This window comes from Microtus ochrogaster, chromosome 2 (assembly GCF_000317375.1).
Source record: "Microtus ochrogaster isolate Prairie Vole_2 chromosome 2, MicOch1.0, whole genome shotgun sequence".
Classification (NCBI taxonomy): domain Eukaryota; kingdom Metazoa; phylum Chordata; class Mammalia; order Rodentia; family Cricetidae; genus Microtus; species Microtus ochrogaster.
Genome location: NC_022010.1, coordinates 85,565,846 through 85,582,971, shown reverse-complemented (window position 1 = coordinate 85,582,971; position 17,126 = coordinate 85,565,846). Strand labels below are relative to the sequence as shown.

General features: G+C 34.1%; 1 protein-coding gene across 1 annotated transcript in view; it reads right to left on the bottom strand.

Annotated features, from left to right (window-relative positions):
- Window positions 1-799: 799 nt before the first annotated feature.
- Window positions 800-17,126, bottom strand: part of Znf654 (zinc finger protein 654) — a 55,006-nt gene continuing 38,679 nt past the window's right edge. The window contains exons 4-9 of the mRNA XM_005345243.3: window positions 13,318-13,453; window positions 11,171-11,373; window positions 10,509-10,648; window positions 7,860-8,001; window positions 4,441-6,745; window positions 800-3,611 (exon numbers count right to left, since the gene is read on the bottom strand). Of these exons, the coding sequence (XP_005345300.2) occupies window positions 3,604-3,611; window positions 4,441-6,745; window positions 7,860-8,001; window positions 10,509-10,648; window positions 11,171-11,373; window positions 13,318-13,453 (2,934 nt within the window). The 3' untranslated portion in view covers window positions 800-3,603. The remainder of the gene's footprint in view (window positions 3,612-4,440; window positions 6,746-7,859; window positions 8,002-10,508; window positions 10,649-11,170; window positions 11,374-13,317; window positions 13,454-17,126) is intronic.

Sequence of the window (17,126 nt, the reverse complement as noted above, 5' to 3'; positions counted from 1 at the left end):
CTGAGAAGTCATTGATAAAGGCACTGGGACTTGTTTTTACGGCATGTTCTGGCTTTTTGGGACCCTGGTCTATTTGGATGCACAGCTCCCTAGGCCTGGATGTAGGTGCGGGAGGGCCTTGGACTTCCCACAGGGCAGGGTTCCCAGCCCTCTCTCAAGCAGGGAGGGGAAGGGAGGAGAATGGCTAAGGGAGGGGGAAGGGATTGGGAGGAGGGAAGGAAGTGTAAATATTTGAATGGAAAAAATATGTTAAAATAAAATGTTGACATATGACATTGCCTGGCATCTGCTGAGCGCTGATACTTCCTTTTGCCAAGTCTACAGTCTTTAGTTATCCTTTACTAAAGTAACTGAAGTAACTTCGAGAGCCATCATTTCATGTGTGTGATGTTTATGTGCACCATGTGTATGTATGCCTGGTGCCCATGGAGGACAGAAATGGAACTGTTGTGAGCTGTCATGTGATGCTATCAACTGACCCAGGTCCTTTAGAGAGCAGTAAGCACCCTACACCTCCCAATCACCTTTTCAGCTCCCTTTATCAACTGTTACCCCATCCAGCCTTAAAATGTAAACAAAACCCTACTTCCAGCATTTTCTAGGTTTCAAAAAATTTTCAATAACCTGAATGTGATACATTAACTGAAATATTTCACTTTTAGGAGACATAAAAATTTCTTTCATATAGGCTGAATTCTTCTTAAAATCAGTATACTACATAAAACTGAACACTTGCATTATCAACAAGGACAATGTTTTATTGAACAAATCTATGTACAATACAAAAAGTTTCTTGAAATGAGACACTATTGTTGATTTATTGCAGTTCAATGGCTCAGTTTTAATTTGTACTTTTATAAAATGCAAAGTAAAATAATTTAATATTCAACAAGGAAGCACAAATTTCCCTTCTTGCTGAATCTGTAATATCTTTCACATAATAACAATTCCAAAATGCATATGCAGCATTTGCTCATTCTGAAAAGGTGTTTGACAGTACCAAATAAATTAAAAAATAAACACTATCATCCCTTTTAGGCTTTTCATTCATACAACATTAAACCAAACATGGAATTACAGCTAAACGTTCAGTGTGATTTGAAAAGAATCACAAGATCAATGATATAAATTATGTATTCATTATATATTGGTGGTTTTTAAAAAATGAATATGGCTAGTGCCCAAAGTACCAGTGTCCTTGTCCATGGAGACTCCCTCCCGTGCGTCTTCTGTGTCTAGCAGCAAGGGTTCAGGTATGCACTTTTCCTGACCTCACTGACATAGAAGAATTTTAAAACAAAGATTTGAAACTTGGTCCATGTATCCTCAACATAAAAGTAGAAAAAAAGAAAGGAGATGGAAAAGAGTGTAAGTAAGACAAAAGCTTCCTTTCTAAATTCCAAATGAGATCTGCTGGAAGTTCACACAAAAGCAAAGTGTTTTGGAGTAAAATCATTTTATGCACACATTCTTTCAAGAGGTAAAAGTGAGAAGTATATAGAGGTAAGAAAAATGTGGTCAAACAGAACGTTACATGACATTTTGATTTGATTAAAATATGAACCATTTTTATCTATATGAAAAATTTCTCCTAGCAACATAAGAGAAAACCTTTAAATTAAGCTTAAAGTCAAAATAACAGATGGAATTTGTTTAAGACATCTTCACACAAACTTCAAAATTCATGAAAATAACATTTTATGTATTTATATTTATCAGTGGTTACAGTTTGTAAAAAGTAAAGAAATGGTAAAATGTTATTAAGTGGAAAATGTACAAAGCAGAAATTATGTTTCAAAAAAAACTTCATTGTGCAAATGAACCAGTTTCCAAACAATTTTTATTACAAGATATACTTTTAAGATGAACTAAAAGTCAATTATTACATTTTTTTAGTGTCAGGAAATATGGAAAACAGTTTGAGTTGAATTTAATGGATTTAGAACTTTTGAGTTGTACTTATCTATTTTCTGCATGTAAATTCCACAGCCTAATGTAGGCTATATAACAAAACTAAAACAAACTTAAATCTGATTGGAATGGACTAACGACCATCATTGCATAGTTGCAAATGCCCATGGTAAATAATAAAATACAGAACTTAAAAATCCTCTGGTATAGCATTCCTGGAAAAAAATTTTTAACGTCTGGATGCCACCCTAAAAGTAATGTCTCATTTTTATAACCTCATTCAAGTAGCCATAATGTTCCTAAAATCTGTAGTATGTGTGATGAGATTGTCTGATTTATATAAAACCATGCTGGAATAACTGGAACACACTCAGTTGTCAGTGATATAAGAGTAGGTAGATGGGTGTAAAATATCTAGAGGATTTTTTTAACCTGTAAAACATTTGTTTTAATAATAAGTTAAAATCTTTCTTTGGAAAATTAATGGTCACCAAAGACAATAATGCATTAATATATCTTATGTGTTCCTGTTGTGCAAATTTTGGTGTAAATACTTTCTTAAGTACAAAAATTATTTTGCAGGCCAAATTCATCACTGTTGAAGAAAGTACATTAGTATGGCTTACTTTGGAATTAATTCTCCTAACTCAATAAAGTAAACTCTTCATCTGATTCTTAACAGACATACTTTTAAGCCAATTGTTTTCATAGGATCATACTTAGATAACTCACACTAATGTCTAAAGGACTTTACTATGAATCATCAAGCAATGTCCTAATACTATGTACAGATAGAAATAGCCCAGTGTGCTTTTACCATTATTCACATTCAAGAATTTTCAATTCAGTGTTTTCCTTCAATTGTCTACCATGTGATGGACTTAGATTCTTGCATCCTCCCAAAGAAACTGACACTTTTCTTACTTTTCTACTTAACACTGCTGCATTTTAAACATAACGAACTGACTTTACAGAAGTGGTATGCTGAATGTTCTTATCAAGAGCTTAACCAAGCACTGTTTTTGTTTGGATTTTTATATTTCAATTGTGGCATGCCATTCACTCAACTCTGACCTGCCTACTTAGTCATTTGAAAACAAGTTACAATCTTTAGTAGATAGCATGGTGATAAATCAAGCTTCATTTCTATGTATCAGCTTCTAAATTATATCACAAACTAAAGAGCAATGAATGGTTCTTTAAAATATGCTTGACCAGAGGGAAGACATAATGAATATGCATGACAAGAAAACAAATCAAATCCCATTTTCAGAATGTTTTACATTGTTTATTGTAAACCAGCTCCCCCTCCACCTTATTATAATGAATCAACTTTTTCCTTTCTTCAGTAAGGCCATAGCTGGTTTTTATTTCTGACTAGTTACCCAAATGTGTTTTCACATAAGCAAAACTGAACATGCTGCTATTAATCACCATAAACTTTTAAAAAGTGTGGTTTCATGGATAACTGGTACTTTGGGAGTTTTATAACCCTTTTGGAGTCTTAGCCGGCACATCTCCTCTGCAAGTTCATTCCAGAAAATGTGCTTTGTCTTTTCTTTAGTAATCCGAGACCACTCTAAAATTAAGGCCATCAGGGAAATAGCAAACTGGATGATGCATTTTCTTGTAGTGTTTTTTGTTTGTTTGTTTTACACTACAGCATGATCAAAAGATCTTTCTGAGACATTATCAGGCACCTGTAAAATAAAACATGTGTTAATGCAAGTTTTATGGATTATAGTAGAAAAGCAAAGCTTATATTTCTGGTATCCATGTGTGCATGTGTTTTGTGGTGTACATGTATGTGCATGCATGCCTGTGTGTGAGCACATGTGTACAGGTACATGTGGAGACTAGAGGCTGATGTTGGGTTATCTTTCTTGATCATTTTCTACCTTATTTAAGCAGGTTCTCTCACTGGAATCCAAAGCTCAGATTCTGCTAGTCTAGCTAGCCAGCTTGCTTGGTGATCTTAGCTGAGCCTCCTACATGTTAGAATTAGAGGCAAGGCATTAGGCCAGCCCAGCATTTACATGGGTGCTAGCAATTGGAAGTCTAGTCCTCAGCACTACACACGAAATATTTTATCTGCTGAGCCATCTCCCCATGCTCTTATATTTATGACACCAATTTAATTTCACTTGCTTCCTATTCTACCATGCTGATGAAATTTACTGTCTCTATTATATGAAACTTGGAATGAAGAAAAGCCACTAGTAATAGAAAGAGTACAGAATAGTAAGAAAAGCAGGAGAAAAGAGTGAAAAATCTTGAATCCCAGCTTCCAAGGTTCACAAGCCTATGCAAACTACCTGTGAGATTGTTGCTTAATCTAAAACAAAGATATTAATTTCATAAAATCATACTGGTTGTGGACTGAAAGGAAATATGTGAAAAAGTGCTTTATCATCTGGGCTACATAGATGTTAGATGTTTATGGTCCTAGCAGTACAAAGATACATTTTGGCTACATTGATCATGTCTTTCTATCTCTATAGATAGAGCTACTGAAAAGAGAAGACTTACTTTCATCATCTGAATCAAATCCAAAGAGTGTCTGACATTTCTTTTGTGCAAGGTGAGCCTCAAGTGCTTCTGCATTACAGTAGGTGGTCAGGCATTTGCCACATCGTAATCTTTCCACTGGCTTTTTACATATGTTATCTTGATCAGAACAGGAATCTACTCGATCAGTCAGAAATTTTCTGCGTTTTGGCATACTAAGGTATCGTTCATCAAGGTAACTGGGAGGCAAAGGTCTAACGTATGGCTTTGTTAAAATTAAGCCATATGAAGTATGTTCACTTGAAAGATTTGGTTTAGATGGTGCCTGAGATACTGACAGGGCACTGTGTTCTTGTGATACAACATTGGTTAAAACAGAACCATTTTCTGTCCTGTTTCTGTTTACATCTGATTTCAGAGAAGGATCTGACGCAACTAACAGTGTTTGCTCTATTTCACTGTGTCCATTGACTAAGTCACTGGTATTATGACTATTTTCAGGATTTGGCTCTATGGCAGGCATCTTTTGGTCTATCAAGCTTATATTTGAAACAGTATCATCAGAATGTTCATTTCCATTCTGAAATAAATTGTCTGTTTTCTTTTCCATAGTGTCTATATATGTCTTTGGTTCTGTAGAATCTTTCCTTGATTTACTAGTAGAAACTGGCTGATAAACTGTTTGGTTCTCATCACTAGAAGAAGGGTCTATTTCCTGATGATTAAGAACTGCTTCACTTAGTTGTACAGATGATTCTGGTGTTTTGCTTAAGTAATGCTGGGCTTCGTGTTCATATAACAGAGGAAGATCTTCAAAAAGCTCATGGCATTCTGGAAAACTACACTGAGCTTGAAATATCCGGTGACTTTTTGTATGCTGGGCAAGCTGGAATGGCAGCTTAAATGACTCATTACAATTAAAATGCAAACAAAAGTACACATTTGGATAGCTGTGTCTATTAAGGTGATCTATAAAATGCTGAGAATCTTCAAACTGCCTTTGGCAAAATTTGCATTTTCCTTTGCTCCACTTCATTACTGTTTGCCGCACATTTAAATCAGTTGGATGTACAGTCCTTGCATGCATATTTAGAAATCCAATTCTTTTAAATATCCTTACACAGCCAATAGCAGGGCACTTGAAATTACCTTCTTGGTCTGTAGCATATACATCTTTTGGATGGCAAACAGTTCCATTGATTTTATGAAGTACTGATGTTTCTTGATTCAGGTCATAATCATCTTCACCATCATCTTCATTCTCTTCCTCTTCATAGTCATCATCACATTGAGGCAAAGACTCTGAGATATTATTGAAAGAAGTGTCTGGTTTGCCATTTTCAATAGCATTCTCTGCTATACCAATAGGAATTTTAATAAATTCAGCCATGTGTTCACGGATGACCTCTTTGTTTCCATCAGTGGAAGCAGTCAATGTCTCTATTTCCAAACCCTTAGTATTTGAATTCCCATTTTCAAAAGAAATGGAAGTTTTAGAACAATTTATTTCTTCCAGAGTGATGACTTCTGGATCATCCTGTTGTGCTGTAGCAATCTGTTGCCTCTGGATCTTCTTAACATGGTTCTTTAAATGCTTCTGCATAAGTCCTCTGTTCCTAAATTTTCTACCACAGATCACACATGAAAAACTGCCTTTTTTCTGATGAGCCTGAGCATGTCTTACAATGTGGCCACCAAGGAATTCCTTGTTACATAACATGCACCGATGCCTTGGGACACTGTGATCCACTTTGGAAGTATTAAGAGCACTGAGGCTTCTCTTTGCATTAACATGGCCTTTAGACGGCACTCCAGACACATCATCAAGATCCGTCTCTCCAGTGCTCTGATCAGTGAGTGTGTCAAGCCCTTCATCCACACTCTGCTGTTCCACTGTCTTTTTTAGACTACCTGCAGAATTTTCCAGTGTATTTTCATTCAGAAGTCTCACTGCTGTTTTATCACGCAGTAATGCCACACAGTTTTTCTTAATCATTACAAAGTTCCAAAACTCAGGATCAAAAAATAATCCTTTTTTCAAAATTGGAAGTAATTCAAAACGAACACGATTTTGAACAGTACTTGTACCTTCACTATACTCTTCATCAGGACGTCTGTAAAGCTCTTCAACAGTGTGGTAGGCCTCTATGGAACGCTCAAGAAAAAATACAGACAGAGCACAAACCCTGACGATTTCTAGATCATTTGGCAAAAAATGTGCGATGGTCTTATAAATAAGACATTTAGTTTCAGGATCATCATGAAGATCAAGCTGAAGGGCACAACCACATATTTCAACACAAATTTGTAAGCCTTCTTCTTCAACCTAGAAAACCAAAAATAGTTCTACTAAATAACTTAAAAATCATTATTCAAACAGCTTTCATGTTTAAATACAACTCCAAAAGGAAAGCTTTAGGAAACAGTGTTCCGAAGTATGGGAAAGATTTCTAGTGTACATCTCTTCAAGAATTATGTTTTTTACCCTTATGTAGCACATATCTTTTATTAAATGGTAATAACCTGATAGGGTTTTATATTTAATTTTCAAGAGTGACAAGACCAATAACCACAATATAAAATACTTACAAACTTTATTTAGACTTTCTTTCAATTCTGGGCTCATTTGGAGGATCATTCTCATTCTCTGACAGAAAGGTCAATGCATACTATTTCAAATAGATGCCGAGAAGTAATTAAATTATTTTTTAATACCTGTGCAAATTTTGTCATTCTAAATAGTACTTATAATATTGGTATATTATTGTTATTATTATACAGACTAGGCAATTTCTTCATATTTATACAAATATGAAAGGGGCATCATACAAATCTAATAAAGTAGAATAATAAGCCTACTAGAAATTGTATGAAAATAAGTCAACCTTTACTTCTGCTAATGATAATTATATTAGCTTTCACTACAGAATATTTTGTTGATCTACTGCAGTCAAGTTTATTCCTGTAATGGTCAAAATAATGAATACTTTTTTGAATAGGACAAGAAATCACAATGTATTTATGTTATAAGGTACCTGTGTATGTTGCATGTCATACTGCCTACATATGGTTATGGATTAAAAAAAAAAGGAACCATTTGTAAGTCTTCTTAGTCTTTTATATTCTGGTAATCCCACTTAACTACATACAGGTTTACCATCAACTAAGATTTTTCTGAGACAGTTAAGGGGTATTATCAGATCATTTGTAAATTAATGTTCAAAACTAGAACTTATTATGGTAAAAATGATAAATTTGCTTAAGTCGTAAAAGCATTTCATATGGAAGCAATTGTTGTCAAATTAAGTAACAATAAACTGGCTTTCCCCTCTTTATTTCATGTACCATGCTGAATGTTTGAAGCTGGATAGAAAAGATTGTGGCATACAGAGAATGCAGCCTTAAAATCTAAAAACTAAAAGGATAAATATCATATGTACCTCATCTTTAATGATTTTCATGAAAGGAAATATGACTCTCACATTAGTTGCTGTTCTTAAAAGTTGGTAACATTGATCTACAAATACTTGTTTTGAAGGATTAGATTTAAGCTGTAGTTTACTCCATATGAAAATCAACTCCCTGCAAATGAGAAAAAGACATACATCAAAAAATAGTTTATTCAAGGATAGACATTAGTTCCTTTCCCCGATTCTAGACGGTCCTATTTAGAATATACGTCAAGTAGTTATAAAAGTGCAAGCTACATGTCCTACCTTTGAGATTAACAGAAGTTAAAAGAGAAAAATAAAAAAATTATAATTTTGAATTGATAGTAATGATTTCCAACAAAATGCTGGCATGCCTAAGAAATATATAGTATTGAGTCAATACAGTTCTAATTTTAATGTACTAATACTGATGCTATAACTTTAAAACACACACTTTGACCTTTAGTGTACTACTGTCAGAACACCAGCCAAGAATGGAGTCTTGTGACAAAAACATAGAATTGTTCTGGGAATGTCTTTTTTGTGTCCCTCCCATGTGTAGTGAATAGGAATGAGTTTACTTTGGATTAATTGGCTACTGTTATTTCCTTATATGCTTCTATGGAAAAACATGTTTTTGACACGTGTGACTTGCCCCTGTGATTGTAATCTTATTCATGTGACTCTTCTTAACCCTCAGAGTATAAAATGTCGGATGTTCTGAATAAAACTGGGGGTTGCTTGAGGCTTTAGCCCAACTCATTTATTGGATTCATTCTCCCAGGTTCCAGTGCCAACTAGAGCAATAATTCTGCTAAAATACTAAAAGTAATTTTAAAATTTAAGCATATTCTAGTACGAAATTGTATCCTTTAGATCATCTTTAGATTATGTACTTTTCTGCAATATTTTTGAACAGACAAACTATAGAGCACTTAAAACATTTCACAGAAATGATTTTCTAATACATGGCCAAGGATGAACAAAAGACAAATAGGCAGGAGAATCTGAGGTAAAGGCAATGTATACGGATTTAACTCATATTAGCATTCTTTAAAATCTGCCCTAATAGTTATACAAAGCACGGTGATTTGAAACTACTAAACTAGTTGGTGGAGCGTTTCCCTGTTTTCAAATGTTATTTACTGTGTATGTCTTGTGAGCACAGAACATGCAAGCAGACTTGGGCTCACCAAGCACAGGGCTCCTTTCTACATAAGAGGGTGTTATCCTGTAAGTAAGACCACGTAAATGTTAATTCCACTAAAAAAAATGTAACAAATCTGGTATCAAAAAGTTCTTTGGGTCAAAACAGAATAACAAACATTTTTCAGTCAAAAATTCATTACTCCATTATTCTGTATTATGAATTTTTAAAAATAACTACTACTACTCCAGGAAGAAGTAACATTGTGTTTGCTACTCAGAGATTTTGGCTTCAAATCTCCTCAAGCACCGACTTGTGAGATGTTGGATGGGCTTGTTTATGAATCATATTTACCAGCTACTAATGCATGTAAATCTCCTCAGTAACAATGTATGATGAAGATAATAACTGATGTTTAAAAAAATAAAAATATCCAATGTCCACTTACCTTTATTATTTAAAGACATCCCTAGTGAACTGCCTGGTATGTATTGAAGTTTCATAGTTACTAGGCTTCCTACATACATTCAATATAACCTTCAAGATACCAAGAAATAACATTTCTTCAATAAATTTGTATTAGCTGATAATATGGGGTATTTCATTTTATTTTTATGCTGTTACTATTGTTTCACAGATGCCAAGCAACTAACTATTCTATAATTAAGCTATTGCCTCATCCAGATAATCTGGCAACTTGATATTCCTAAATGCTGAAACTTCTTGAGGAATTTAGTAAGATAAAAGTGTATACATGAAATGAGATTAAAGATGATGGTAAACATTTTAAATAAAGTGTTTTAATAAAATGGAGATTAAAAAAGAAAGCATGCAGATTAATTTGAATTATATTTAAAAGTATACATGGCTTAACTCTGCAACAGATTTTTAAGACAAAATGATAGCTAGAAACCAGGAAAAAAAAAAGAAAGAAAAAGATAAATGATCCATTTAGTATTTTACAAAAGAACTTATTACAAATATATACATAGTTATTTCCCAACTTATTCCAAGATAATAACATTAATTGAACACAAAAGATTTGGTTTTTAATTCTTAGGTGATAAAAGTTTAATTTCCCTTTTGTCTTTATAAAATCAGGAGAGGGGTGGTCAGACTTGGTAAACAAAATTCCTGCCCTTGCCCATCCCCCCCCCCCCGCCGCCCCAAAATGGGCCTGGAGAGATGATTTGGTGGTTAAGAGCTTGTACTGTTGTTGCAGAGAACTCTAATTTAGTTCCTAGCACCCATGGTTCATGGCTCACAAACACTAGTCAACTCCAGCTCCAGAAGATATAATGCCATCTTCTGGTCTCCAAGGGCATCTGCACTCACATGTACATGCCCATATACATACAAACACAGTTGAAAAAATAATAAAACTAAACCTTTTTATTTTAAATAGTTAAATACTTTCATACAACCATAAGGAAAATATTAGTGCAAACTCCACTAATCAATCCTTCTGTTCATCATTTCCTCATTTCATCTTCTGCATGAGAAACACTTACCATATATAGTACATGTCCCCGTTCTGGAGCTGTGGAATAAGAAAGGATTCACAGAGTTGCAAGGCTAGCAAAGTCTTTCCTTCCTTTTCAGTGTTACAGATGATATCAATCCCACTCTTGCAGTCAGTTTTCAATAAATGCTATAAGAAGAAAAGAAGAATCAGTTCCTGCCATTAGCAATGTATAAAAATCTAGTTGCAGTTACTGTTCAAATACTTGCAAGTACTGGTAGATTTCTAGTTTCTTTTAGAATTATACACTATAGCAATTTCATGGTCTCACATGGTCTAGCACATGTGTTTCACAAGTACTTGTAATGTCATCAATGCCTATGGGTAAGATTCAGATTAGGAAATAACTCCTTTTATTGTGAAAAGCAAAATAAACATAAGCATTTAGCTTCTTAGCACTTTAAGAGGAAAAACATGTTTCTTAGTTTCTGTCTGTATCATACCAAATATTTAGTAAGTGTATTGTATTAATTCAATCTGTTATTATCAGATTCTGACTAATTCACATGAGCTTGAAGAATGGTCACCAGAGAAGACATTTAGATAATGTGATCTCTAAATCTTCGGTATTACTGCACATGAAATGCAATAACAATGGGCTTTTGTTTTAATTTAGTAAGGTCAATAAAATGTAATAGGGAAAAAGGATACCTCCCGGAACAGCTGATCTTCTACAGGTGACATAAACAGACAGGTGAAGAGTGCTTGATGGAAGTACAAGTCTTTACCGATTTCTGGGTGATTTATACAAGATTTAATAAGAGCCATTGCTTCAGGGATGCGTTCACAGGCTATTAGGTATCTGGCACGCAGTTCAAAGAACAGTGGATTTTCAGAACTTAAGTATTTGTTCACTATATTAAAAAAGAAAACATTATTACTCTTAGAAAGTATTCAGACTTTCTTGTTTAAAACTTCACAACTAAAACATCCTATCTAATTAATTGTTTAAGTAACATGTTCCGTAGTTAAAACTTTTTTTGAATAGTCACTTAATAAAGCTGTTAAAATGAGAATAAAACATCAAAACAATACTCAAGAAAAACTAATTGATTTCTTCTTAGTCTAAAAAAGGGGGTAAAAACAGAATTAAAACTGTATAAAGGGGGAAAATCAAATGTCCTTCTTTTAGTTCATCAATACATTAGAATGTTTAAGTGTAAAAGACTCCTCCAGCCTAAGATTACACTCTTTATTCTTATATTCCCATATTCTCATTATAAAAGATTGAATGCTAAATTAGTACATTAAAGCCACATTAAATCAGATTAACTGTACAGAAATGTAAGCTAAGTTAAAGAAAACTCTAATTCATGAATATTTATTTAATATTTAATTATTCAATAAAATATTTATTTAAATATTAAATAAAATTAGTGCAAAGTTGTACCAAAGAGGTCTATTAATGTGTTCATGTATCCCCAAGGATAACTACTAACTTATGTTTACTTACATTTTACAAATACAAACACACGTAACTGTATAAGCTATTTAAGCCTAACAACAACCTTAGGACAAGTACTATGCCATTCACTTTAGAGATGAAATGACTTTTCCAATGACAAAGAAACTGTAAGTGGCAGAGAATGAAGTGGAACCATATTTTATGACTTTTAAATCTAAACATTTCACAGTTATTTAAGTTTCATCAAAAGCTACTAAAGTGTTTATGGACTATATTTTATTTTGACTTAAATATTTTACTTATACTTCAGTTTAAAATGTATAAGTAAATGCTGAGTTGGAATTAATGCAAAAATAAATTAGTGTCTGAAATTCACCACAAGGATTACATCCAAAAGAGGACTCATCTATATCAATGAGGCGGTAGTGAACCTTTGCCCAAAGTATTGAATACTAGTTAGTTATAAAAGGAATGTTCATTATTTTAATGTGATTCCCACCTGAAGACCCATCAGCCTTCACACCAGCTAACCACAGGTCTAGCGCTTCCTCATAGAACCCTAAAAGCTCCCTTAAAAGCCTAATAAACTTTCTTCTCTCCTGCACTCTTCAAAAGAATATATAAAAACTATTGTTTTATGTGTATTGTACTCAGGTTAAAAAACTAGTAAATGGAGATTATACTCAGATTAACAAACATGTAACAGCAAGTTCCTTTCCCTTCTGCTTTCTAGCATTTGTGGTTTCTTCTTGCTATCCTCTATCTTCTCTGGCCACATTTCCTAGTTTATTTTCATTATGCCCCTTATCTTTTCTATATTTTACTTTTTATAAGTTTCTTCAATAAGCAAGCCTTTCTTGCCAGTTCCAACTGCGGATCTGTGTGGCTAAGAAGGATGTAAGTAATGAGAGGATAAGACAAACTTTTATTAGTTTAGGAAATACTGTCCTATTTGAAATTTAATTGATTCATTCATTCATCATGTGATCATTCAACCAATATGTGTCAGTATTAAGTAATTGCTGTGCACTGGGTACTTGACTAACTATAGAATAAGATACAAGAATGTGTTACCATAGTAACAGGGATAATAAATTCAGAGTTCCAAGCTTTACAAAAGAACTCCTATGCAATGAATATTCTGCATGCTATTTTTATGAAAGAAAGTTTAGGGTTTGGGCTTTAAGCAACAACAACAATAAAAAGCATTCCTAGTTAAACAGATTTTAAAAATGTAACTGTAGGAATAAAAACAAACACCCTGTATTACCCAGTAAATATGTCAACAGTCTTAGTACCATTACTAGAAAGAAATGTAACAAAGCTGGTGTCAAGAAGCACTTTGGGCCAAGTTAGAAACGAAATGGTTTTGGTTTTGACTCTCCTCCAGTACCTATCTCCTGAGATGCCGGTTGGGCTTTAAGAATAGCTTGCAACACTGGATCCTCCCATGGGCCACCATCTCTAATGATTCGAGTCACCAGTTCCAGATTCACATTTCCATATCTGCGGAGGTGATTCTGGCATTCCTACGAGAGAAAAGTCATTTTGGCTTTGTGAATTTAAAGGGGTTAAAAACTACTTGATTATATTGTCCGTAAAGTGGCTGATGGCCACATGACAGCTACTGAATTATAAGAGAAAATGGCACCATTGTAAACTAAGTAGGGTGGCAAAACTCAATTAGTAACAAAGAGGCTTAATGCCAAAGGTTACACAGATAAACATAATCAGTCCTAGAAAACTCTCGTTAAAAGAGGGATAAAATGTAATAAAAGGGGAAAACTTACAGGTGAATCACTTGTAGTGAAAGACCCAGGTTGCAAAAAGCTGAAAATTAAATGCTGTTAAACTTACATATGGATTCAGAAAGTCCCTGCTAACAAAGGCAGGCAAGAGCCTAAGGGGAGGTGCTCAGAATGTACACTCTACGCACAGGAAACACAGGTCCCTTGCTCTGACCTGAACTAATGCCAAATCTTCCATTTCCCTTTGTTTGGAATTAGCAGATGAATAAACAGGCTGAGGAAAGAAATCAAACCAGTAATACGAGCAGTTTACATCAGGTTTTAGATAAAGGTAAGTTAATAAAATGTGTAGTATTAAGTACTCTCTATCTTCTATATTTTTTTAAAGGGGTGAATAATTGTCTCCTTAGGATATATACATTCATTTATTTATTTATTTTTAATTGATGTGCACTGGTGTTTTGCTGTGGTGTCGAGTCCCCTGGAACTGCAATTACAGACAGTTGTGAGCTGCCATGTTGATGCTGGGAATTGAACTCGGGTCCTCTGGAAGAGCAGTCAATGCTCTTAACCACTGAGCCATCTCTCCAGCCTCTATCTTCTGTATTTTTTAGATATGCACAATGCTTTTAAATATCTTTCAACATATTGTGAAATCTGTAAAGGAGATTAATTTGGTTTACTTAATCTTACTGAGTTTGATGCACTGTCTTTAAATATAGATCCTTTTTTCTTTACTTGTTCTGTTCTTTCTCGATATTAAAAGCTGTTCAGGAAACTTAGAATTTTGAAAAATGGACTAAAACAGTAAATTTACTTTTAAAAATTAAGCTGAGCTTGAACCTTTAAGAAAAAAAAGATGCCAATCCAGGCAGCAGTCTATGAATGCAGTTGAATACTATCTGCACAGCAATTAAAGCACAACTGCAAGACGTTTATTCTGTACTTACAAACTACCTCAGGGAGATACCTTAGCGTTAAATAAATACTGCTTCACTATTTTTTTAAAAGGTGTTAAAATTTAATAACAAGGGCTGGAGAGATAGCTCTGTTGTTAAGAGCACCGCCTGCTCTTCCAAAGGTCCTGAGTTCAATTCCCAGCAACCACATGGTGGCTCACAACCATCTGTAATGAAATCTGTGCCCTCTTCTGGCCTGCAGGCAGAGTACTGAGAATACTGTATACATAATATATAAATCTTTAAAATTTATTAACAAATTCATCGTGGCAGATACTTTTTGTATTAAACTATCATGTTTTATATTATTTGAATATTACATTTTAAGCTAAACATTATTAAAAGCTAAAAGTACTATTTTCACTTTCTGGTAAGGAAAAAGGAGGTTTTATTTATTTTATTAAAGAACAAGATGGGAAAAACTGAAAAGCAAAAGTTTCAATTGGGGTAACCCTGTTCTCTGGGTTGGGTTCAGGCTGCTGGGCTCAATCCATCCTCCCACCCCCGGCTTCCAGGTAGTAGGAACTAGAAGGGCACCACACTATACAACTCAAAGATTTTAAGTTTTGGTTTGTTTGGTATTTTTTATAACAAAAAAAATGTATATCATCAAGTAGGTCAAAAGATAATTAAGTTCAGACATTAGGAAATAAGTTAATCCTAAATGTTATTTAAGGGTGTTCCCAAATTAATACAAGTAAAAAAGAAAATACTAAAGTCAGCAAATTAGTGAACCTCACTGTGCTCTATCAATTCATCTGTCTACTAAAATAAGCCCCTATTTCATAAGACTGTTGTGAGGATTAAATAATACTATACAGTACGGAAGGGTTCTTGGGATATTATCTCACACACAGTAAGCACTCACTATAGCTTTCATTTCTTACAGCATTTTATCACTTTGAAAAAAAGTGTGTGTACATGTGTAAAATATATTTTAGGATACCTACTTGCCTAAGCATTAAAAACAATGCATTTTCTCATCAGCATGTTAGAACATTTATTATTAAGAGCTATGTCAAGGGAGGTGGAGTTTGTGTAATGGCAGATGAATGAATTACCAGCCATAATGTCAACTATGCTGAGGTATTTAGAACTGGACTGAAGTCTGTTAGTGTATATGTCACTTTCCTAAGAAACAAGTGAAAGTTTAGCTTAAACCCTATAAAAACAAAAGTTTCAAAGCCCCCTATTTAGAGCACTGAAAGTTCTTCAGAAAAAGCTGTAACAATCTTTATATATCTTACAGCTATCACCCCCAAGAAAATTTAAGTAGCTGTAGTTCTGTGTGTGTGTGTGTGTGTAAGTAAGGGATGAGGAAACTCTGTTTCCCAGACTTCTCCCAAACTCCTATGCCAAACAAAGCCATCTCAGCTTCTGTTCTGACTAGGATTACAGTACTTTTGTAAACAGATCCAAAGAGTTTTATAGACACATGCAGACTTTAAAATGGCAACCCGTTTAGGATGGAAAAAATAAATCTTACTTCAGAACATTAATCCCATTTTACAATCAATTCTGAAGGAAAAGTGCATCCTGGAAGATACTTTTTAAACTACCCATCCTCATCTAATTGTATGGTCTATCAGTGTTATTTTCCTGGTATGTTTGTGTGTGTGTGTGTGTATGTTTGTGTCAGTGTGCTACATTCTGGAGAGCATTGCTATGGTAAATAAACAAAGATGAAACATTACAGTGTAGTGTAAGTTTCAAAAGACAAAATGAAAGAGAATAAATAAATCTGAGAATAGTTCCCTTCTTTAAGTAGTACTAACGGTGTTTTGCATGATATTCAATCCAATACATCCAGAGTCGCTAAGAAAGCACGTACAGCACCATAGAATTGCTTTCTCCCCTAAAGCAGGATATATTTTTATATATACCTCATTTCAGAAATAACACATGGATGTACAAACACCCTCCTCTACCTTAAACTATTTACTATTACTACTTAATGCAGCAGGCTTATTATAATTCTTTAGATATTTTCTTTCAATGTTGTGCCTTTGCCAGGTATAGGAAGAAAATACAACTCTTCACTTTTCTTTGAGAATCGATTGTAAAATGGGATTAATGTTGTTCTGAAGTAAGATTTTTTTTTCCATCCTAAAGTCCACATGTGTGTAGAAAACTGTATTTCAGTGTTTGGGTCTGTTTACAAACTGGTTTGACCCCTTCATCAACTTATAATTAAAAATGTAAGGCCCACCTGCATCTTCTTCTCCATTCCTTGTCTACAATAAATTCCAAGCTCACATTGTATTTTCCTGTGCCTTTTTCTCATGTCATTACTCAACAAATTCCACAATGCTATCTAAAACTAACCTATTAAGTCAAATAATTGATGTATTATCTTTCACATTTCCACTTTTTTTGTTAATATTTATTTATTATGTATACAATGTTCTGTCTGTATGCCTGCAGGCCAGAAGAGGGCACCAGACCCCATTACAGATGGTTGTGAGCCACCATGTGGTTGCTGGGAATTGAACTCA